Here is a 26,284-nt window from a genome sequence, read left to right on the forward strand (position 1 = left end):
GTTCTTGCAGGTTTTGCTCCATTGTTTTCTGAAATTTAATATTACATGTGAGACCTAATCTGTGCTCTTTTTGAGAAATGGGATGGTTTTGTGGAATGCCTGTAGAAGTGATTTAAGTTTGAAGCTTGAAAGTACTACGTCAGTGTGTGTGTGTGTGTGTGTGTGTGTTTTCAGCAACTTTGTTTGAAAACTCGGGGCTGGGCACAGTGGCTCATGCCTGTAATCCCAGCACTTTGGGAGGCTGAGGCGGGTGGATCACAAGGTCAAGAGATCGAGACCATCCTCGTCAACATGGTGAAACCCCGTCTCTACTAAAAATACAAAAAGTTAGCTGTGCACGGTGGCACATGCTTGTAATCCCAGCTATTCGGGAAGCTGAGGTGGGAGAATTGCGTGAACCCAGGAGGCAGAGGTTGCGGTGAGCTGAGATCACGTCATTGCACTTCAGCCTGGGTAACAAGAGCGAAACTCCGTCTCGAAAAAAAAAAAAAAAAAAAAAGAAAAGAAAACTCATATTCTATTTTTATATTGTAGTATTTTCTCAAGTGGTGATTCTTTTTCATATTATATTTCTTTTATTTTAAATTCTCAGTTCCTCTAGAGGTTGGCTGGAATCTTCTCTACTTTTCCCAAACCTTATTATCCCAACAGACTATTCTTTCTTCTCCTCTTGCTTATTACATGCTATCACTTTTAACTTCATGAATAAACAGGTATAGAGAATCCCATAATATCCTGCCACCCACCGAAAAAACTACCTGCATCCAGAGCAACTCTTCTCTCATCTCCAAATACAGTCTTTTGCCAGAGGCTAATCCCTCTGCCTGTCTTTTGGGTCCCATTATCTGCCCCCTTGGCAGAGTCTTAGATCAATAAATTAGACCTGTTCTCTCCTAATGTGTCGAGCTTCCCTTTTTGTGGCTCCTTTTCCTCAACATACTACTTTTGGATTTTTTTAGAGACAAGGTGTCACTCTGTTGCCCTGGCCAGGGGGCAGTGGTGTAGTCATTGCTTACTGTAGTCTTGAACTCTTGGGTTCAAGCAATCCTCCCACCTCAGCCTCTTAAGTAGTTGGGAGTATAAGTGCACACCATCATGCCCAGCTAACTTAAATATTTTTTCTATAGAAACCAGGTCTTGCTATGGTGCCCAGGCTGTTCTCGAACTCCTGGCTTCAGTCATCCTCCTGCCTTGGCCTCCCAAAGCGGTGGGATTACAGGCATGAGCCACCAGGCCTGGCCCACCTCAACATTTTAAACTAGTTTGTTCTAATGTCCGTTTCTTTTTTTTTTACACACACACACACACACACACTCCTTTCTTGACCCATGTTCTTCTTCAAATACATGCATTATCTTTCCTCCTCATTATAGGCAAATTTCTAGATGATACTGTCCACATTTCTGTCCTAACTTGCTCGCTCAACATTTCCTATTCTGCCCAGACTCCTCACATGGAGATTACCAAGAACCCTTTGCTGCTGAGTTCAGTGGATGTCACGGGCCTTTGCATGTTGACCACTCCCTCCTTGCAGCACTTTCTTCACTTAGCTTTCTGGACACCTCACTGACCTGTGTTTCTTCTCACTTCTCTGGCTAATCCTTCTCAGCCACTTTATAGGATGCATTTCTTCTTCTCTTCCCTTAATTCCTAGTTTATCTTAGATACTCGTCCCTCCTCACCCTATATGTTCTCCCTGGTTTACCTCAACTACTCCCAAGATTTTAATGATCTGCCAAAGGTGGAAGATTCCCAACTGTCTAGTCGTGATCTCTCTCCTGAAGATCTTGGTCTGCTTATGGGGCTTCTCTACCCAGCTATCTACAGGCACACCCAAAAGTAAACACCATGTTTTCCACAATCCCTTTCCCATCACAGCCTCTGTGCCCTGAGCCTTCTCCTCTCATATGACACCTATCACCCTGACACTGCCTAAGCCTGGGTGTAACCTCGGACTGCTCCCTGTACATCTCTTTCCTCTCCCACCCAGCCAATTACCCAGGCCTACATATTCTGTCTCCACCACACCACTCAAATCCACCTGCTCCTCTGTCTCTGCTTCCACAACCAAGGAAGAGCATCCTCATCTCTCATCTGGATTAATCCCAGGAGCTGCAAACTGAGTCTTTCTGTCTTATCACCTTTCAATCCACTCTCCACACTTTAGGCACATGGAAAGCGGATCATGTCACTACTGTGTTTAAACCCGTAAATGGCATTCCACTGCTCTCAGAATAAATTTGAACTCCTCAACATGGCCTTTAATTTCAACTCTTTCTTATTTCTCCAGTCTTCTCTCTTGCCATCTGCCCTCTCTCATTCTTTGATTCACCTACAAAGAACACCCTTTTCCTCCATGAAATCTCTTGTGCATGTGGTTCTTCACACATGCTGTTTCTTCCTGGAAGTGCTTTCTGCTCCTTTCCCATCATCTCTCCAGCTAACTCTTAATAACTGATTCAAATTGCAGCTTTTCTGATCTTTAAGTCACAAGAAGTAAGGGGCTTCTCCCCCTTATCGTACAATTAACATGCTGTTCTGTAATTAAGATTGTAATTGTCTGTACTCTCCCACTGTAAGATCCAAGGGGCAGGGAGAAGGCCTGTGTTGGTTACTGCTGTATCCCCAGCATCTTGAAAAATGCCTGGGACAAAGAAGGCTTCAATAAGTGCTTACTCAAGAATGAATGAATTAACTAAATTATAGATTGAGAAAAACTATGTATTCTTCTTTGTTTACTCATACTTATCCCTGTAAGTATGTGCATAATTATCTCTCTAAGGAAGTCCATGCTTGCTGGTATTGTCTTAAGAGTCAAATAGGAGTTTGAGCTTAATTCTGAGAGACAGTTCTTGACTAATGTTTATAGATACTGGATTTCCAAATATCTCAAAGAATGATGAAAAAGAATATAAATAACCCTAAGAGCAATTTTCAGTTGGGAGAGTTAGGTGCAAACCTGTGCCATGGGAACCTTCGGCGAATTTCATGGTGCCTCTGGGTGCTTAGAGCAAAGTGTGGTGCACCATGGCCCCAGGTCTACCATTCTGTGGCAGAACAGAGAGGAGGCTCCAGCGATGAGTCTCATCAGTCCTCCTAAGTGACCTGTGAAGGTGGGTTACTGCCAGGTCCTACTCTGATTGCTTTCTCTTGGGAAGTAGGTTGTATATAATAGTGTTGATTAAACTTAGCCTTGCTAATATTGGGTCTTGCTGAAATGCCTTGAAACATCTGTTATGCAAATGCCACTATCTTGAGTTTCTAATACAGATGTAAATCTTTCTTCATTACTTATTCCTTCAATAAATAATTCCTGAGCACCTACCCTATGCCAGTCATTGTTTCAGTGAACAACACAAAGGTCTCTTCCCTTAGGAACTTACACTGGAACAGAGGGGAGACAGAAAGTGAATAAATAAGTAAATATATAGTATGTCACAAAGGGATAAGTGCTATAAAGAAAAATAAAGCTGGGGAAGGGAGGTGGGAATGTAGACTTTTGCTCTGAGTGTGGTGAAAGCCATTAGAAGATTTGAGAGAAGGAGTGATGGGCTCTGCTTGAAGTTAAAAGAATTTTTCTAGTTTTTCCTATCTATGTATTTGATTGGTCATTTAACAAATAATTTGGAAAATAAGGTGGCTGGAGCCCATGTACAATCTATTGTCTTAGTCAGAAGTCTTCTGATTTCATGTCTTCCTATTTTAACCATCCTAATGGTGCATAATCCAAGAGTAATTTTCAACTGAACCTGGAGAACAGGCAGATTCTCCACTAATAAACAGCATTTGGGATGAATTATTTACTGGATAGAGTTCTCCTACTCCTTTACAGAAAATACTGGTATACTCTGGACCAAATCTTTTCCTTCAGATTTCAGTTTACATAAAATAATTGTTTCATTGTGTGTTTTATTATACAATATGTTCACTGTATAAAATCAGAAACTACAGATAAGCAAACCAAAGAAAATAAAAGTAACGTATAGATATCCATTTAAAACAATTTACCCTTCTAGATTTTAATTTTAGCTAAAAATACGCTTTCAAGGTCAATTCCTTGACCACTAGTCTCAATGTAATTAATTATGAGTTCAAGTACAGACAGGCTTTACTTAATAACAGAGACGTAGTCTAATGAATGCGTCATTAGGCAATTTCATTGTTGTGTGAACATCATAGAGTGTACTTACACAAACCCAGATGGTAAAGCCTACTATACAATACGCTATGCCTGGCCTATATGGCATAGTCTATTGCTCCTAGGCTACAAACCTGCATAGCATGTTATTATACTCAATGACGGTGGTCCCATAAGATTAGAATGGAGCTGCCCTACACAGGTATGTAATTTTTGATCTTTCATACTGTAATTGTATTGTACCCTTTCTGTGTTTAGATACTAAAATACTTACCATTGTGTTACAGTTGCCTTCAGTATTTGGTACTTCCTCTTGTTATATTAAATTTAAAGCCAGGCCAATCACATATACATCCTGTTGTTACTAAATAATAAAGGCAACAATGTAACTCCAAGAATAGTGGCACCAATAATTTTTATTCACTGAGCACTTATTATGTGCTTGCCATCGTGAAAAGCAATTTATAAATACAAATTTAAAATATTTTCTAAAATATTTCAGAAAATTATATCATTGTGAAAAATGATAGCTTAGTTTTGGCTTATTTGTTAAAAAAAAAAAAAAAAAAAAGCTAGTCACAGGGTTGATAAAACCCAAGAGAACAAGCTAGCAGGGTTCGCTTGAACTATTCCTATTTATCCAGGCCCTATCAATAATTAAGCTGCCCCCTGAGGCCACCGGAATACCATTTAATTCTTCTGCAACACTGCACTAAAATGCTTTGAAAAAGTTCTTCTTGTTATATTATTTACTACTGTTATATAAGTATGCTAAATTATATGCAGTAGCTTACTAATAACACAGTCAATTTTTCAGTGAATATGACTTGTTTGTAAATGACAACCATGACCATCATTACTCCAGAAAAGGAAACGATAAGAATTTAATTCAAGACATGAAATTCTAACAAAATTCAAAGGTCACCTTCTGACTTGATAATTCTACTTCAAAGAATGTAGTATAAAAAACAAAATCATAGATTTAAATGTCCAACAACAGAAAACTAATATGGCTATGCACATAGTAAAGTACTATGTAGGGATGAGGTAGCCTATTTCCAGACATGAGAAATGCTAATAATATATCAAAAGGCACCTTTCCAAGCCATACAGAATGAAATCTCAATTCTGTAAAATACATATGTACATATGTAAATATATGTATATACATATAAATATTGAAAATATAGAGCCTAGAGGAGAGAGGAAAGATGGTGCTATAGGAGCAACTCAGAATTGCAGCTCCCAGTGTGAGTGGATGCCACATTTCCAGACGGATCTTTATTGCCCACAGACCAGGAGATTCCCAGGTGTAGGAGCCCAATGCGCTGCCAGGGCGGCTGTTTGGTCCGGCACCGCAGCGCAGTGGCACTCCATACAAAATACACTGGTCTGGTTGCCCTGTTAAACCGGCAATTTGAGATTTGAGAAGGCAGATTAGCACATTCATCTGATTAAACGGGACTTAAACAGCAAGCCAGTCCAGGAGAGTCCCGGGCAGCGATGGTGTTGCAGCTGGCGCAGTAGGTCACCGCACGGGAAATCACACAGATCCCGGCGCCCTTTCAGCAAGTGACTGGAACACTGGGGAGAGAGTCAACCCTTCAACTTAAAGAAAAAAAGGGCTCTGAGGCAGGGAGCCAGGTGATCAGGCTCGGGGTTCCCACCCCGACAAAAACAAACAAAACAGCAATTGGAAAAGCTCCGGGTTGAGAGTTTCACGGCAAGCACAGCTGAACCCAGGATGGTGCAGCTCGGTGGGGGAGGGGCGTCTGCCATTACCAAGGCACTCCACCCCTACGGAGGTGCTCTGCCATTGCTGACGCAGCCTGCTGTTGCTGAGGCAACCTGCCATAACCGAGAGAGTTCTAACCACACCCATATAAACAGAACTACAGGGAATTACACATGGCAGCAGAGCAAAGCCCACGACAGCAGGGCGGAGTCAAAAGCAACAGGGCAGAGCCCACAGCAGAAGGGCGGAGCCCAGAGCAGCTCAGCATAGCCTCTGCAAGCAGGCAGTGACTAGACTGCCTCCTTGCTGGGCAGGACAGTGTAACGGATACTCATAAATAAAGCCCTAACTCCCCGGGACAGAGCACCTGAGGAAAAAAAGGGGCTTTATGAGTTCTGCTGCAACAGACTTAAACACCTGCCTAGCAACCCTGAATGAACAACGGAGCTCACAGCTCAGCACTTGAGCTCCTGTAAAGTACAGACTGTCTCCTCAAGCAGCTCCCTGACCCCTGTATATCCAAAGAGTCACCTCACAAATGACTGATCAGACTGACATTTGGCAGGCATCATTCTGGGACAAAGAGAGAAGCAGAAGAAACTGGTAGCAACCCTCACTGTTCCACAGCTGCTACAGGTGTTCCCCAGACAAGCAGGACCCGGAATGGACCTCAGTAGTCCTACAGCAGAGGGGCCAGACTGTTAGAAAGAAAACTAAGAAAGAGAAATAACTTCATCATCAACAATCGGGACGTCCACTCAGAGACCCAATCGGAAAGTCAGCAACTAGTCAGACGACAGGTGGATAAATCCACAAAGATGGGAAGAAACCAGTGCAAAAAGGAGGAAAATACCCGAAACTGGAAGACCTTGCCTCCTACAAGGGACCAAAACCCCTCCCAGCAATGGAACAAAGCTGGATGGAGAATGAGTGTGATGAAATGACAGAATCAGACTTCAGAAGGTGGGTAATGAGAAACTTCCATGAGCTAAAAGAACACATTCTAACTCAATGCAAAGAAACTAAGAACCTTGAAAAAAGATGTGAGGAAATGATAACAAGAATGGAGAACTTAGAGAGGAATAGGAGTGAACTGACACAACACGAGAACTTCGTGAAGCATGCACAAGTCTCAACAGCTGAATTGACCAAGCAGAGAAAGGATATCAGAGGTCGAAGATCAACTCAATGAAACAAAACGAGAAGGCAAGATTAGAGAAAAAAAGCACAAAAAGGAATGAACAAAGTCTCCAAGAAATGTGGGACTATGTGAACAGACCTAATCTATATTTGATAGATGTACCAGAATGTGACAAAGAGAATGAATCCAAGCTGGAAAATACTCTTCAGGATATTATCCAGGAAAATTTCCCCAACCTAGCAATGCAGGCCAATATTCAAGTCCAGCAAATACAGAGAACACCACAAAGATACTCTGCAAGAAGAGCAACACCAAGAAACTTAATCGTCAGATTCACCAGGGTTGAAATGAAGGAGAAAATGCTGACGGCAGCCAGAGAGAAAGGTCAGGTCACCCACAAAGGGAAGCCCATCAGACTCACAGCAGATCTCTCGGCAGAAACTCTACAAGCCAGAAGAGAGTGGGAGCCAATATTCAACATTCTTAAAGAAAAGAACTTTCAACCCACAATTACATATCCAGCCAAACTGAGCTTCATAAGTGAAGGAAAAATAAAATCCTTTGCGAACAAGCAAGTACTCAGAGATTTTGTCACCACCAGGCCTGTTTTACAAGAGCTCCTGAAAGAGGCACTACACATAGAAAGGAACAACCAGTACCAGCCACTCCAAAAACATACCAAATGGTAAACAGCATCAACAAAATGAAGAATCTGCATTAAATAATAGGCAAAACAGCCAGCTAGCATCAAAATGGAAGGATCAAATACACATATAACAATACTGTAAATGGGCTAAATGTACCAATCAAAAGACACCCTAAATGTAAATGAGCTAAATGCACCAATCAAAAGACACAGACTGGCAAATTGGATAAAAAGCCAAAACCCATCAGTGTGCTGTATCCAGGAAACCCATCTCACATGCAAGGATACACAAAGGCTCAAAATAAAGGAATGGAGGAAGATTTACCAAGCAAATGGAGAGCAAAAAAAGCAGAGTTGCAATTCTCGTCTCTGATAAAATAGACTTTAAAGCAACAAAGATCAAAAGAGACAAAGAAGGCCATTACATAATGATAAAAGGATCGATACAACAAGAAGAGCTAACGATCCTAAATATATATGGACCCAATACAGGAGCACCCAGATACATAAGGCAAGTTCTTAATGACTTACAAAGAGACTTAGACTCCCACACAATAATAGTGAGAGAGTTTAACACTCCACTGTCAATATTAGACAGATCAACCAGACAGAAAATAAACAAGGATATCCAGGGCTTGAACTCAGACCTGGAGCAAGCAAACCTGATAGACATTTACAAACTCTCCACCTCAAATCCACAGAATATACATTCTTCTCAGCACCACATCTACTCTAAAATTGACCACATAATTGGAAGTAAAGCACTCCTCAGCAAATGCAAAACAACTGAAATCATAACAAACAGTCTCTCAGACCATAGTTGCAATCAAGTTAGAACTCAGAATTCAGAAACTACCTCAAAACTGCACAGCTGCATGGAAACTGAACAACTGGCTCTTGAATGTTGACTGGATAAACAATGAAATGAAGGCAGAAATAAAGAAGTTCTTCAAAACCAACGAGAACGAAGACACAACATATATAGCAATAAGTGCCCACATGAGAAGAGTGGAGAGATCCAAAATTGACACCCTATCGTCAAAATTGAAAGAGCTAGAGGAGCAAGATCAAAAAAACTCAAAACCTAGCAGAAGACAAGTAATAACTAAGATCAGAGCAGAACTGAAGGAGATAGAGACACAAAAAAACCCTTCAAAAAATCAATAAATCCAAGAGCTGGTTTTTTGAAAAGATCAGCAAAATAGACCACTAGCCAGATTGATAAAAAAGAAAAGAGAGAATAACCAAAGAGATGCAATAAAAAACGATAAAGGGGAAATCACCACAGATTCCACAGAAATTCAAACCATCATCAGAGAATATTACAAACAACTTTATGCACATAAACTAGTAAACCTGGAAGAAATGGATAAATTCCTGGACACCTGTGTCCTCCCAAGCCTAAACCAGGAGGAAGCTGAAACTATGAATAGACCAATAACAAGGTCTGAAGTTGAGGCAGCAATTAAGAGCCTACCACACAAAACAAGCCCCGGTCTAGAAGGGTTTATAGCTGAATTCCACCAGACACACAAAGAGGAACTGTTACCATTCCTTCTGAAACTATGCCAAATAATCCAAAAAGAGGGAATCCTTCCCAAATCATTTTATGAGACCAACATCATCCTAATACCAATACCCGGCAGAGACTCAACAAGAAAAGAAAACTTCAGGCCAATATCCATGATGAACATAGATGCAAGATGCAAAAATCTTCAATAAAATACTGGCAAGCCGATTACAACAGCACATCAAAAAGCTTATCCACCATGATCAAGTAGGATTCATCCCGGGGATGCAAGGCCAGTTCAATATACGCAAGTCTATAAATGTAACTCACCACATAAACAGAACCAAAAACAAAAACCACAGGATTATCTCAATTGATGCAGAGAAGGCCTTTGACAAAATTCAACGGCCCTTTATGCTAGAAACCCTCAATAAACTCAGTATTGACAGAACGTATCTCAAAATAATAAAAGCTGTTTACGACAAACCAACAGCCAATATCATACTGAATGGGCAAAAACTGGAAGCATTCCCTTTGAAATCTGGCACTAGACAAGGATGCCCTCTCTCACCACTCCTATTCAATATAGTACTGGAAGTTCTAGCCAGAGCAATCAGGCAAGAAAAAGAAATAAAGGGTATTCAAATAGGAAAGGTGGAAGCCAAATTGTCTCTATTTGCAGACAACATGATAGTATACCTAGAAGACCCCATCGCGTGAGCCCCCAAACTCCCGAATCTGATAAGCAACTTCAGCAAAGTCTCGGGATAAAAAAATCAACATGCAAAAATCACAAGCATTCCTATACACCAATAACAGACTGAAAGAGAGCCAAATCAAGAACGAACTGCCATTCACAATTGCTACAAAGAGAATAAAATACCTAGGAATACAACTAACAAAGGACAAAAAGGACCTCTTCAAGGAGATACACAAACCACTGCTCAACAAAATAAGAGAGGACACAAACAGATGGAGAAACATTCCATGTTCATGGTTAGGAAAAATCAATATTGTGAAAATGGCCATACTGCCCAAAGTAATTTACAGACTCAACGCTATCCCCATCAAGCTACCAATGACGTTCTTCACAGAACTGGAAAAAACTACCTTAAACTTCATATGGAACCAAAAGAGAGCCCGCATAGCCAAGTCAATTCTAAGCAAAAAGAACACAACGGGAGGCATTATACTACCGGACTTCAAACTATACTACAAGGCTACAGTAATCAAAACAGCATGGTACTGGTACCAAAACAGAGATACAGACCAATGGAACAGAACAGAGGCATCGGAGGCAACACAACCTATCTACTACCATACAATCTTTGATAAACCTCACAAAAACAAGCAATGGGGAAAGGATTCCCTGTTTAATGAATGGTGTTGGGAAAACTGGCTAGCCATGTACAGAAAGCAGAAACTGGACCCCTTCCTGACACCTAACACTAAAATTAACTCCAGATGGATTAAAGACTTGAACATAAGACCTGGCACAATAAAAACCCTAGAAGAAAATCTAGGCAAAACCATTCAGGACATAGGAGTAGGCAAGGACTTCATGACCAAAATACCAAAAGCATTGGCAACAAAAGCCAAAATAGACAAATGGGACCTAATCAAACTCCACAGCTTCTGCACGGCAAAAGAAACAGTCATTAGAGTGAATTGGCAAACAACAGAATGAAAAAAAATGTTTGCAGTTTACCCATCTGACAAAGGGCTGATAACCAGAATTTACAAAGAACTCAAACAGATTTACAAGAAAAAAACCAAACAAGCCCATTCAAAAATGCGCAGAGAATATGAACAGACACTTTACAAAAGAAGACATACACGAGGCCAACAAACATATGAAAAAATGCTCATCATCACTGGTCATTAGAGAGATGCAAATCAAAACTACATTGAGATATCATCTCACGCCAGTTAGAATGGTGATCATTAAAAAATCTGGAGACAACAGATGCTGGAGAGGATGTGGAGAAATAGGAACACTTTTACAGTGCTGCTGGGAGTGTAAATTAGTTCAACCACTCTGGAAGACAGTGTGGCGATTCCTCAAGGACCTAGAAATAGACATTTGACCCAGCAATCCCATTACTGGGTATATATCCAAAGGACTATAAATCATTCTACTATAAGGACATATGCACAAGAATGTTCATTGCAGCACTGTTTACAATAGCAAAGACCTGGAACCAACCCAAATGCCCATCGATGATAGACTGGACAGGGAAAATGTGGCACATATACACCATGGAATATTATGCAGCAATCAAAAACGATGAGTTCGGGTCCTTTGTAGGGACATGAATGAATCTGGAGAACATCATTCTCAGCAAACTGACACAAGAACAGAAAATGAAATACTGCATGTTCTCACTCATAGGTGGGTGATGAACAATGAGAACACATGGACACAGGGAGGGGAGCACTACACACCGGGGTCTGTTGGGGGAAATAGGGAGGGACAGCAGGGCATGGGGGAGCTGGGGAGGGATAGCATGGGGAGAAATGCCAGATGTGGGTGAAGGGGAGGAAGGCAGCAAATCACACTGCCACGTGTGTACCTATGCAGCTATCATGCATGTTCTGCACATGTACCTGAAAACCTAAAATGCAAAAAAAAAAAAAAAAAATATATATATATATATATATATATATATAGAGAGAGAGAGAGAGAGAGAGAGCGCCTAAAATTTAATAGTAGGTAGTATTAATATGAGCAATTATTATTTCTTTTTATGTTTTTAGTGTTTTCTAATTTCCTCAATCTATATATATTTTTATATTTAAAAAGAAATAATCTCTTTTTTTACATATATAGATTGGTAGTTTTCAGATACTTTTAACTTATGGGTCTTTTTTAAAATAAACAAGGTCAGAGCTTTAGAGATCTGTAGTAAAGTGCTATCTTTTATTAACTTCTATTAAAACATGTTTGAATATTAACTTATTTAAAATAATGTATTTGAAATGACAGTTTTTTTCCTTCATAAAATCTTAGCTTTTTTTTTTCATATTGGGGTATTTAAACAGAATATGGCAATCTTTGATCAAAATAAAAAATAAGTATGAATCTCACTAGTAACCGCTCCCTTCTTTCAGATTAAGCCACACAATCAGCAATCCCAAAATAATTTCTGTGAGTCTGACTCTGACAATGTATGGCATTTATGACAAAGGGGTGTTATTCTCAGTGGTTTTGAGCCGGCCTCTGTTGCTTTGAGTCCCTCCCTATAACTTGGATGATTGACAGATTTCATGCCTCTTTCCAGAATATCATTCTTCAGTTTTCATAAGAAATGATTAGGACAAGAACCATAGTGTCCTATTTCTCAGAAGTTTGTGACCCTATGCACTGAGTGACATTTCTAATTACCACCAAAAAATACCAACAGAGTGCATAGCAGCTATGAACTATGTAAGACATATGGGCAAAGACAAGACATGCTAGTCAGCCTGTCGCTGCAATTTATACCCTTGAGCATTTTGTTTCTTTATCCCTGAAGTGTGGATATAATACCTGTTCACTGAGCAGCCGTGAGGATATGTGAGCTGATTTATGAGAGATGTAGAGTATAGTGCTTGGCACACAGCTAAAACTCAGTAAGTGACAGCTTATAGATGTCATCATTATTGGTGAAGAAATAAGATGAATTATACTAGTACATGTATTTATGCAAACCAAGGAAGGAAAAACATATTAATGATTTTAAAACAACCTTTGGGGAAATGACAGACTTCAAGATAATTTAAAACCCGCAGAGATAACCTAACGTATTCAAATGCCACCATTTTATGGTACACCTCCAAACTACATCTATTAACGTCCTTAAAATTGGTAAATAAGACCTTGTGATTAGGTGCTTAAATAAAGTGATTATTGCAGGCTGGTTATATAGCCTGTCCTGCAACTGTGACGGCTGACATTAATTACATTTTTATGTGTAGCATATGAACTGCACATTTTCTGGCTGCAGAACCAAACCAGATGCAGAGCACTCTGTTTCAGCATGAGTAATGGAAAGAAGGAAGCAAAAGCTCATGACTGCAGAAGGCAGGGCTGAGAACAGGGCAAGAGGCACATCAGCCCTCGTTCTTTGGGAAACAAGTAAGGGTCAAGAATGAAACAAGCCCTTGTGTACCAGGAGCCTCCAAATTTCTGAACTTCTCTTAAAATAGCTAAGCAGAACTTAAAAGGGTAAAAACAGAGCACTCTCCTGTCCGAGTTTACATTGTCTAAATCTAGTAGAAGGTCTAGAATTAAATTACTCTTGTCATTGAGTGAATGAAGAAATCAATTAGGCCTCAAAGGAAAGGCTCTCCATGTGAAATGGCTATGGGGGATTTAAGAGGCATGGAATCTCCGCCAGCTTGTGCATTCACTTGGATAATCCCTGATTTCCCACTAAATGTTTAAAGGCGAGGACAAAAATTTTCACTTAGCCCCAAGCAATGCTGTTATGAGGACACTTATCACTGTTTGCTTACAAATATTGTTTGGAACTTCATAGTAAGTGGTAAATAAAACTGATTCTCTGGACGTGTTTTTCAAATCATTCTGAAAACTCTATACTCTCCTTAGAATGAAGATAAATTTGGTATAACATCTGTTATAATCTCACATTACATAATTATTATAGGTATATAGAATAGTGCTTATAATATAGATAATAAAGACATTAAAGTTACCAGGACTTATTAAGTCCAGACACTAGGCTAAGTGGCTTTCCATATGTAACTCATGAATCCTCTAAACGACTACATCTACTTTATAGCTGCAGAAACTGAGGCTTACTTATTTACAAATATTCTCAAGTCCACGCAGCTCCCAACAGTGGCAAAGCCAAGATTCATACCCAGAATATCTGATTTCAGAGCCTAAAAGCTGAATCACTGTTATTCTGACCAATAGGCTTCATTTAGAGTTTTAAAGGCATAAATGTAAAATAATCAGTATTTGAGTGGTTGAATATTGTTGTTTTTAAAGTGCTTCACTTTTATTTTTTTAACCTGTTGAAAACTGTCAAGTTTAGGCAACTATTAACTGGTTCTTACATAATTAAGATTTATGTCTTGAAGCTGTTCCCTATAATGCTGCATGGAATTGGGTATTTCTTCTACAAGTGTTTTCTTGATTATTATATCAACTGGGACACCAAAAAATTCCTGAAATGACCTGCTTTAAACTCCTTATCAGACAGAATAATTTAAGTAACAGGATTTTCTGTGATTGAGTAAATTGTGTAAGATGCGGCTGTTTAAGAGGCCAAAACTATCAGGCACACAACATTTATTTGGATCTCCATACAGACATGGGGATATTATTGAAATATGAGGAAGTCTCAAAATCTCCCAAGGAAAACAAGCTCACTAATGACTCCACAGCAGTTCTAAAGGCTGCTTCAGATTCACGCTAATGATTTCTTTCCATTTTGATAGAAACAGGCTTCTGACCTAGAACCATAACAATAGAAGAGCTAGAGAAGAGGAAGATCGGTGATTAAAACCCATTTATGCCCAGTGTTCTACTACTGCAATGCTAAGCATGTGGGAGTAATTCATCTTACTGGTCAAGATCATCGCCAAGTTCTAATTACAAAAATCCAAAAAATTATGACCTTGGGCATGAATGGGTTAAAAAAAAAGGCAGAAAAGCCTAGTTTTGCTTTCTAATCTAAAGGGACCTGGAATACTTCAGACTTGGCAGATACAGATGCTGGCTTCCAATTCTTTCAGATGACAAATGTGTCCTAGGGGTTGATCTTGCCTCTGTAAGCTCTGACCTCTTCCTTGTGCCCTCTGCCTCTCTTGTTCTTTATTCTTCCAGCAATAACAAAGATGGAAAGGTGAGGTGTGGAGTCTGCTGTGTTCGCTGGAGGAAGGCAGAATTTCACACCTGTAATTGTAATGATTTGTTACCCTTCCAGGTGGTCAGCGATGATTAGGAATGAGAAAGCTATTCAGAAAGCATGGAGCATTCCCCACTACTAAACGCCAAAGTAACCAGAATCCACTATAAATAGGCAGCTTCCAAGGATGTAATTCTTTGAGAACCAGAAAATCTGGATAAGAAGAGAACTCCTAGGTAGTAAGCAGGCAGGAATGTCTGTTTTTGTCTCTGTCTCTGTGTGTGTGTGTGTATGTATGTATGTGTTTGTTTTTGTCTCTGTCTCTGTTTCTCTCTCTCGTGTGTGTGTGTGTGTGTATTCAGTGTGCATTCTTTAGGACATTCCTCAAGAGCCAGCAACTCATTCCTTCAACTACTGGGAATACTGGCTGCTAGCTGTTGAAACTCAAAGCTGATCCATCTCTGGGAATTACCCTCCACCAAAGGGAGCTGCCTCACTCCAAGATTACTTAATCCCTCCCCAGAACAAAGGCCAGGTCCCCTTGCCTGGCTATAAGACCACTCCAAAGGCCATCCCAGCCCCAGAGCACTCACAGGTGCAGCCTCTCCCTCTGCCCAATTTTGCCTTTCTTGCTCCCTCAAGAATGAAAAGCCTGATTGTGAATGAATCTCTGGAATGATCTCCCAAGCTCACAAAGCAAGTAAGCAGGGATTCACAAATCCAAATCTGTTTGACTCTTAGCCCTAGGTTTCTATCAACTTTATCAAGCCCTTGACTTTGACTTACAAAATACACATCCTCACATTTTAGCAAGACAGACAAAGTCCCTTCTTCTATGACTGTCCTTTCTAGCTTCACATCCCATCACCCACTTCCATACAACCCCTAGTCCAATCATATCAAACTCCTTTCTTTCCCTGGTCATGTTCATGCTCTCCTTCCCTGGAATAGCTCATTGTTCTTCTCTGTTTGATGAAAGCCTCCTTCTGCTACAAGTCTCACTTCAAGTGTTCCCTTTTCTGTGAAGAATTTTCTCATTCGCTGGGTAAAGTTAAGATCTCCAGCCTTCCAGTTCCATTTAGCATGGTAACTGTTAATTACTGTAATGAGCTCTTTGCAGGCAAGGACATGTCTTTTAACTCTGCTCCCCCAGCCAGGCATTTTAAAGATGTTTTGTTGAATGGATAAATAAATGAACTCAGGAGGGGTACTGGTCCTAGAGGCCCTGTCTGAATAAGAAGCATTATATAGTGCCATATGAATTTGGATAAATTGTGACTTTCTTGAGCACCAGGACTAGTTTTTTCTTCATCTTTGTAGCCTTTCCAACACCTATCATTGTAGTCTCCTGCCCATGGGAGAGGCTCAGAAAAACCTGCTGAACCAAATGAGGTCTCTGCAAAAAGAGCTCATGTACAAGAAAATTATTTCACTTTCTCAGCTCTGTCTAAATTATCTTTTTTAAACTCTACTATTCAAGATGCATAGGATATTTCTCTTCGTATCTCTTCTTAAATGATATGCTCCTTAGTTTCAATTTTTAACATTTCTCCTTTTTTTTTTCTATTTAATGGAGCATAAGGTGACTTAGAGCTTGCTAAATTCCCTTTATAGGTTAGAAATCAAATCTAACGTGGATACATCAAACATGACTAAGAAATTTTCCAGCTGGCCTGCTTAACACTATGTCTTTGTTTTAAGGAGGCTCTTTCAAACATAAATATGTCATTAATCTACAGGGTGGTTTTTCTCCTCTCTACTTTCTGAAACTAATAATTACTGAGTAGAGGTACAGGTATAGGTAGAGGCAACAACATTCCTAATACAAAGCTGAGGGGGTGGGGGAAAACTCTCATCTTACAAGCATAAAAAATAAACACTAGTTGTACTGGGCAAGTAGCTGCATTCTCTACACAGGAAATGGTTGCATTTTATTATTTGTGCTCAACAAAGATGTCCACACCACAAAAAAATTGCTGGGAGTTGGCTGACACTCGTAACAATGATAAGAAAACTTCAAAGCCCAGTTCTTGTTTTTTAATAGATTTGGGAAGGAGGAAGCTTGCTGGTGTGTAAGAGATGGAATTTTCTGTGCCCTGTGAAATTTTCTTCATGTCACTTTCTCGCAGCCTCTGCTGCTGGTCTGGTGAGACCAAGAGAGACTGTGCTAATGTCTTCTCAAGAGAGCAGCACATATATAATCTTGTTCTTCACAAGTTTCTCACCATGTTTGAGCCCCAAGCAAAGAACTCAAGGCATCTGGTCTGATTTTTCATGCGTACAGGCAGTCCGTTCCTGGGCAGAGGTGCAATTTGCAGGAACATCTTCTTTCAAAATTTTTGCTCACATTGTTTAGTTCACAGACTCACTGACTTATAACTCTGTAATTATGCCTTATGCCTTTTTATTGTGTCTTTAAAACATTAATTTCTCTAATTTTTAATCATTTATTCTGTGTCTCTAAAGAATTCATTCATGCACCTAATTTTTCAGATACCATTCTCAGTCCTGGTTATAGGCAAAGTAGTTACTGGAAAGCATGGCAGGATTTATGGAATGTACCTTTTTAAACATCCTGGTAGAATCCTCACTTATCTGCATGAACCGCATAATCACGTTGTTCAGATAGATGTCACTCAAGGTTGCATGGTCTTTGCTTTCTCTCCTTACTTGGTTCAGGAGCAAATACCAGCAGTTCACGGGAGACAACAGGTTCTGGTCTTTCCTAAGAAGTGAAGAAAAACAGAATTACCATCTATTTCAAAGCTGCCCCACTCAGATGAGTGGCAAGACACACAGAGGAGCCACAACGGATGGATATTGTTGCTGTGCTTCCTGCACTGAGCATTTCTCAGACCAGGACACTTGTTGGCCAGCAGAACAGCCTTCCAGCCTGTGGATGGCACAGAGCCAGCAATTGTCCAGGTTTGGAAGAAAACACGTGGGCCAAGAACACTGGTGAAAACCCATATTCCTGACAAGGACCACTCACATACACAGTGCTTATGCAGGCCCACAGCTTTAAACACTCCATTGAAGAAAGCGATTTATGTTTACATAAAAATGTATTGACTACTGTCTCAGACAGACTGTGGTTTTTGCCCGGCATACAAAGTCTGCTTTGAATGTTCAGTCTGTTGCTGGAAAAGAAATTTGGCTAGTTATGCGTTCCATGGAACATAAATTCGAGGGTTATTTATTAATCCCCTGATACATAACCTCCAGTCTCCCAAAAACTATTGCTGGGAATCTGAACTTTATTGCATTGTCTCAAGGCTCATGAAGAGAACCGTGAAGTTGCTGGCTTATGACCTGTCACATGTCCTGCTGAAACCCATTAAACTGTTTCAAATTCATAACTGCTCCTTGTTTTATTCTAGATAATAAAGCTAAAAGTTAATATAAACTGCATAAAAAACTTTTAAAAAGTCTTAAAGAATAACTCAACAAAAACAGTGAGCAACTGAAATGATACTGCTTAAGAAAAAGCACACTTAAAACAATTTTTGCAGCCAGGCATGGTGGCTCACGCCTGTAATCCTAGCACTTTGTGAAGCCGAGGTGGGTGGATTGCCTGAGATCAGGAATTGGAGACCAGCCTGGGCAACATGGTGAAACCCCTCTCTACTAAAAATACAAAAATTAGTTGGGTGTGGTAGTGGGCACCTGTAATCCTAGCTACTTGAGAGGCTGAGGTACAAGAATTGTTTGAACCTGGGAGGTGGAGGTTGCCATGAGCCAATATGATGCCATTGCACTCGAGCCTGGGTGATAGGGCAAGATTGTCTCAAAAAAAAAATTTTTTTTGCGTGTTTGTTCTTTAAAAACTGACTGTAAAATGGCAACATGGCAGAGAGACCCTATCCTAATGCAGGAACAAAAGCTCCCTTTAATCAGACATGTTATCCTCCTACTATTCATGATCATTTATGACTGAATAATAATTAAGTTAGGAAAGAAATGATGAAGTCGGGTCTTTCTGCTATTACATCTCTCAGATTCAGGATTTAATACTGCATTAAGTCAGTGCCCTCTCTAGAAGAAAATGAAAGCAGAAGATGGAAGCAGGAATGGGCATGGGAATAAAGGCCTGATTTAGGCTCCTAACACTTGGCACCTGTGAGGGCAGCTTCCCATTCTCCCTACTGGCACACTGAAGAATTATATCCTTCACCTGCTACCTTGTTTTTCTTAATACCACCAGGCAAAGAGCAGTGGTTCTATTGTAGGTAACTGGGGCTTCTCTGCTGACAGTTTCTGTCTACCCAGCCCCATATAGTAAGGTAAATGTTGCCTTATTTCTATGAACCTTCACGTAGACCTTCTTTGCTGAAGTAACCCACAAATTCTTTCAGAACATTTCATGCTTCATCATATCCTCAGGGCCTTGCCCCATAGTAAGCATTAAATAAGTGTTATTTCACTTATTGCATGAATAATTGTTATTGCTTTAGTAATAACAGTAGTAGCAGTGATATCAAAAATAATGACAGTTATCATTTACTGAGCACTTACTGTGAAAAGTAATATCTATGTCAAGATCATGGCCTCTGGAGCTGCACTGTCTAGGTTCACATATAGAACTACCCCTCACTAGCTTTGTGACCTTGGGCAAATGATCTTAACTGCTCTGTGCCTCAGTTACTTTGTAGAATGGGTAAAATAACCGTGCTTTCATAAGAACAATCTTATGATTGTTCATGAGAATCACTGGAGTTAATATATTTTAAAATACTTATAACAATGCCATGTATATATAATAAGCGCTACACAGAGTTAGCTCTTTTTCCAGGGGCCTAATATAAAGACTTCACAGACATCAACTCTACTTAATCCTTATTACTACCATTTGAGGCAGAGATTCTTTGTATCTTGCTTTTTTTTTTTTTTTTTTTAAAGACGGAGTTTTGCTCTTGTTGCCCAGGTTAGACTGCAACAGCATGATCTCGACTCTCTGCAACCTCCTCCTCCTGGGTTCAAGTGATTCTCCTGACTCTGCCTCCCAAGTAGTTGGGATTACAGGCACCCACTACCCACACCTGGCTAATTTTTGTATTTTTAATAGAGACAGGGTTTCACCATGTTGGTCAGGCTGGTCTCGAACTCCTAATCTCAGGTTATCCACCGGCCTCAGCCTCCCAAAGTGCTGGGGTTACAGGAGTGAGCCGCCGCACTTGGCCCTTTGTATCTTTTCCATCAATGAATGAATGGAAGCTTAGCAAGGCATACTGACTTGAGAAAGACCAAACCTAGTGTCTGAGAGGGTCTCTCTTGCTTTTTTTTTTTAAGATGGAGTCTCTCTCTATTGCCCAGGCTGGAGTGCAGTGGCACAATCTCAGCTCACTGCAACCTCCGCCTCCTGGGCTCAAGCGGTTCTCCTGCATCAGGCTCCTGAGCAGCTGGACTGCAGGTGAGCTGCACGCCCAGCTAAATTTGTATTTTTAGTAGAGACAGGGTTTCACCATATTGGCAGGCTGGTCTTGAACTCCTGACTTAAGGTTAGCCACCTGCCTCAACCTCCCAAAGCGCTAGGATTACAGGCGTGAGCCACCATACCCGGCAGAGAGAGTCTTTTCTGAGTCTATGGAGGCTGAACCAAGCCTTGCTCTATGGAGTGGCATCTTTGGCCAAAGATTGTTCTATACAATAAGTGTCCCCAAACTGAATAAGAATGAGATTCCAGAGAATAGCTTAATTAATTGGTAATGTTATCATGCTAACGATGCAACATTTGTTTGGTTAAAAGGGGAAGGAATATGCAGTGCATATCCTGGCCAATTTATCAATCATATCAAGGACTTCACGTTTCTCACTTAAGGGTCACAAGACCTCGTTAGGTTAGGACACCAAGGATTAGAGAGGTTAAGTAACTTAACCAAAGTCACAAAGTGGAGCCAATACTCAAACGCAAATCTGGTTGACTATTTTTTTCCCAATCCTGTTTTATCCTTTTCACAGACATATTCATCTTATCTTCAGTCCCATATTTAATAATAAACTTACTCAAGTTAAAGAAAATTTCAAACTGCTTACCTATTAAAGAAAACTACCAAATAAACCAGGAGAAAGAAAAATGCATTCATTCACCATGGGGCCAGATAAGGTACATAAACCCATCCATATTCCTCCCTTCACAGCCACTAATTACCAAGTGCAAAACACAGAAGATACTCAAAAATAATTACTGGATGGGTTGAACGCAGTGGCTCACGCCTGTAATCCCAGTACTTTGGGAGGCTAAGGCAGGTGGATCACATGAGGTCAGGCGTTCTAGACCAGCCTGGCCAACATGACAAAACTCTCTCTACTAAAAATACAAAAATTAGCCAGGCATGGTGGTGTGCACCTGTTATCTCAGCTATTCAGGAGGCTGAGGCCTAAAAATTGCTTGAACCTGGGAGGAGGAGGTTGCAGTGAGCCGAGATCGCACCACTGCACTCCAGCCTGGGTGACAAAGCAAGACTCCATCTCAAAAAAAAAAAAAAAAAAAATTACTGAATAGATGAATGGGCTGTCTTCTTAATTGCAACTGCTTTTAAAAATAAACAGTTACATTACTATAAATGTGTACTGGCTCAAGCCTCTACTTCCCAGCCCTCCTCTCTGTCAAGTACATTTAACATTCATTCACCCTGGGGATCAACATTAAGATTAATTTTTATGCTGGACCAACAGTAAAGGTTAAAGTTGAGAGATGGGGGGAAGAGAGGGGAAGAGAGAGTGAGGGAGAGGAAGAAAAAAGAGAGGAGAGAGAGAAAAAGAAACAGAGAAGACAAGAAAAAACAAACACTTGTGTTTGCTTCTGCACAAGTGTCCCAAGTGATAGTTCCCATCCTATTTTTTCATGCAGGGTCCAAGGTCGTGGAGAGGCAGGAGATGAATAGAATTACAAAGCCAATGGTGAAAGAAAGGCATGCTTCTCCGCAACTTCCAAACAGCAGCCCAGGCTGAACAGCAAGGTCTCCTTGTGCCCTGTGCAGGTGAGTAGAGGGTTTTCTGTTTTACCATTTCACTCTTCTGGTTCTGGGATGCAGTGCAATGGGGCTGGTCGGGAGGAAACCCTCAGTTCCAAACCTTTACTTGGCACAGACTTCATCTTCTCTCCCCATGTGAAATTAAAGGGTGGAAACAACCGCCACATAGGTTTTCAGTTCCCTTTTCTTTTTTTGGCCCCTGGAAATTTCCCTCACTTTCCTGTGAGTTTTATATTTAAAATGATGTTCATTATATATTAACCAGGATTTCTGAGAGTTTTCAGACAGACATGTTTTTCAGATTATCTGGCCGGCTGTATTTACAGAAATGCAAGACTGCATTGTCTTTTTACTGTCTCCCGAACAGGTCAACTTCTCTCTACCTGCAGTGTTGTTTCTCATGCCCCTGGAAAAGGTCCCAACTGGCCAGGAAGATTCACAGGCCCCCGGGACCTGCTTTGATTGACACCTGCAGCCATGTAGCTCATCGCCTCCCTGGTCACTCCCATGGGACTCTATCTGTTCCGCAAATCTGCTGTACATCCCTTCCCTGCTGGCCCCTTGCCCATGATGTTTCTCTTGCCTGGAATAGCCTCTTCTTCTCTCCTTTACTGGCCAACTTGTCCTTCAGGTCTTTGCTTCAATGCTTCTTCTTTCAGCACCTTACCTTCCCCACCTCCAACACAGAACAGATATCAGTTGGGTCTGTCCAGGGTCCCCCATGCCTTCCCCTGTTGGAACACTTGCTTACTTCAATGGAGTTGTCTGCTTACTTGTCTCTCTCTGTCCTGAAAAAATTTTTTTTTTTTTTGAGATGGAGTCTCACTCCATCACCCAGGCTGGAGTGCAGTATTGCAGTCTCAGCTTACTGCAACCTCCATTGCCTGGGTTCAAGCTATTCTCCTGCCTCAGCCTCCCAAGTAGCTGGGATTACAGGTGTATGCCACCTTGCCTGGCTAATTTTGGCATTTTTAGTAGAGACGAGGTTTCACCATATTGGTCATTCTGGTCTTGAACTCCTGATCTCAGGTGATCCACCAGCATCGGCCTCTCAAAGTGCTGGGATTACACGTGTGAGCCATCCCACCTGGCCCTATCCCCAGGATTTAAATCATAAAGTAAATTTCATTAGCAGAACATCTTATGTGTATTTTTTAAAGCAAATAAATTATAATTAAACAATTTATGCTTGTTCATAGCATTTTCCTTAAAACTTTTGTTTTAAATCAGTATCAAATATAATGAACATAAACACAATGGGCCGGCGGGGGCACTAAACTCAAGCAACTCTTACTGCTTATTTTCATATACATTCACTAGAGAAAATGAGAGGTCTTTGCCTGAACACAAAGCTATTTTAAATCTGTCCTACCTATAGCTGATATAAACTCTCAGGTTTCCATAATCAAGAATTTTTGATTATGGAAAGACATACCTTCTCTTCTGGCATATGAAGTTATCTATAAATAGATATGTACTGGAAATACAAAAATGTCAAGAGATTATACTAGTTTACAATGATAAATTGATGCTCATAAATTACAAATGTAGAGGATGGATAGCGCCTTGGAAATGTGAATTAGAGTCAAGTCTCTCTTACTTGTATTGTTGATGATCCTTAGTGCTTCTTGTTTTTGCCATGAACCTTTCTGCTAACTTCTCTAGATTCCGGGAATATTCCGTCTCAATTTCAGCTTTTTTACGGAAGAAATCTTGCAGGTCCTGAAGAAGCTGAACTCGCATCTCTGTTTGCTGCTCCAGGCATTTTTGTTGTTCTACCAGTTGAGCTCGAATTTCTAAGGAGAGAAGAGAATGGTTTAATGAAAATTAATGAGGTGTGCTGGTATGTGCAAGATATAAGTCACGAATCCATATGTATATGTATATGTGTATATATATATATATATATATATATATTTTGAGATGGAGTCTCGCTCTGTTGCCCAGGCTAGAGTGTAGTGGCGTGATCTCGGTTCACTGTAACCTCTGCCTCCCAGGTTCAAGTGATTCTCCTGCCTCCCCCTCCTGATTAGCTGAGACTACAGGCATGCAGCACCAGGTGATCCACCTGCCTTGGCCTCCCAAAGTGCTGGGATTACAGGTGTGAGCCACCATGTCTGGCCATGAATCCTATTACATATTTACCTCTGTATTGGACCTTTGTTAGAATACTGTGTCCATGTTGATTCTTTAAATAAGTTATTTGCTGACCCTTTAAAAGAACAAGAGGCGCCTCAGGAAAGAATGTAATAAATTAAATATGTGGGTTATATTTGTAATGCCATAAACACACAAAGATCCATGAAGGGAAAGAATTAAAGCCTTTCAGATAACAATTAATAACATCTTTGGGTAGCTGGGAACATTATAATTTTTTTCAATAGCACTTTACCTGAATTATCCCTTTTGAGTATGAATAGCAAAGAAATAGGCATCATTTCTTCCAGGCTCTGAACCACTACACATTTGCCATGTGGCACATATAGACACTGACATCTGGTAATTTTTATATAGTGCATAATTTCTAGTTTGTAACACACACAGCTTCAGGGCAAATAGGGATGCCGTGCCTAAAAATAATTTCTTTCCATAGCCAAATAATCCATTCATAACAGTGCAGTCCTCAGATTCCACTTTATTATTACGTTAACAACAAAAAGACCTCTTCAGCTGGCCTTCACCTTTTACACATTGTTCAAAATAACACCCTTATTGACATATATAATCCTCAAAGAATCCTCTGATAATTTTAATACATTAGGAACATGAAGGGTGGTCATTTAGTGATTTAGCAAAATCTCAAAAGCAAAACTGTGGCATGCAAAAATATCTGTAAATGACTGTAACAAAGAAACATGTGTTTTGGAAAAGGAGATACAGTAACTAATAACCACAAACTTGTTTTTGTTCTAAGACCTAAGGCTAAGCTCCAAAGACAAGAACATCATGCTGGAAAACCTCTTTATTTCATCTTCTCCAATGTCAGTGCATTTCTCTAAAAGTGAAGGTTGACTCTAATTCAGTGGAGTTAGTAGAAATCAATGCCCAAATATTGTCTCTTTAAATTTCTCAATGTATTTCTTAGATAGAGAAGGCCACATATATATACATAAACTTAACTATGTTTAATCAAGTTCATTAACAGCAAGTTAACAACATGTTCATTAACAAGGTGGTCAAGTTCTGAATGAGGAGTCAGGAAATATGCTTAATTTAAAATTAACTAATAATAAGAACTCAGTGTTTGCTAGTCTATGTCCTAACGAAATAAGTTTTAGTATTATCCTCCATTTTACAAAGAATAATTTAAGTTTCAGCAGTATAAATACTTTATCTATGGATTTCAGCCAGTAAGTGGTACCCCTGGAGACTTTTGACCCTGACCTATCAGTCTGACTAATCAAACACTTCCCATCCTGTATCCACCAAACCTTTTTTTTGGGCACCTATACTGTGCCAAGCTTGCATCCTGGCAAAGAAGAAACAATAACTAATGAAACAAGATCTCTGCCCTCAATAAGGTCAGCCTCCAGGCAGTGCTGTTTCTAGGGAGTCCTGGGGGGAAGACAGGGAAGAATTTCTCAAGTGTCCTTGCTTGCTTTCTCCACCTCTACATTGGAGGATCTTATTGTAACTTCATGAATGTGAGTTGAACATACTATTACAGGCTTTTAACCACTATGAACAGCATCTAGTTTTTAGTCAATCAAAGTAAGTGTTTTCCAATACGGTATTATAATCAGCATGTTTGCCAAACTTTGTCTTTCAAAAATACAGAGCTCTTTTTGTGTCATGAAGAAAAAGAATGTATAAGGGTGGGGGTGTTTCTCATTCAGGGATCCTTGCAAGTCTTTTAAGATGAAGTAATTTTAGCACATCTTGCTGCACTAAGAGAAAATAAATCAATCATCTTAGGCTGTCAACTAGTTTTTTCTGTTTTTTTTTTTTTTTCTTTTTTAAGCTGACTTAGTGCCAAACAAGAAATAAAATAACAAATCTCAAATATCATCAGAAATACACAAAAATCATGTGGGTTTTTTCTTGGTTCTCATTTTTAAATGTTCTCTTGCTTACTTCTATAAGGATTTAGAATCAAGAACTAGGGAATCATGAGAATGACTGATTTAACAATTAAATCCTCATCTTCATTTTAGAAAAAGTAACTGTTACTTTGTGTCATCTGTAATTGTCAAAGGGCTAGGCACAATGGCTCATGCCTGTAATCTCAATACTTTGGGAGGCCAAGGCAGGAGGACTGCTTGAGCTCAAAAGTTTGAAATCA

The 26,284-nt window shown here is 40.1% G+C and overlaps 1 protein-coding gene across 4 annotated transcripts in view; it reads right to left on the bottom strand.

The window, feature by feature from the left end:
* The window catches only part of SRGAP1 (SLIT-ROBO Rho GTPase activating protein 1), a 334,709-nt gene that overhangs the window by 166,828 nt on the left and 141,597 nt on the right, over nucleotides 1-26,284 (bottom strand). For all 4 annotated transcript variants that reach the window (XM_009004152.5, XM_002752697.6, XM_078336139.1 and 1 more), the window contains exons 2-3: nucleotides 23,603-23,798; nucleotides 17,591-17,753 (exon numbers count right to left, since the gene is read on the bottom strand). In XM_009004152.5, the coding sequence (XP_009002400.1) occupies nucleotides 17,591-17,753; nucleotides 23,603-23,798 (359 nt within the window). The remainder of the gene's footprint in view (nucleotides 1-17,590; nucleotides 17,754-23,602; nucleotides 23,799-26,284) is intronic.

The sequence above is a fragment of the Callithrix jacchus genome, chromosome 9, assembly GCF_049354715.1.
Source record: "Callithrix jacchus isolate 240 chromosome 9, calJac240_pri, whole genome shotgun sequence".
Lineage (NCBI taxonomy): Eukaryota > Metazoa > Chordata > Mammalia > Primates > Cebidae > Callithrix > Callithrix jacchus.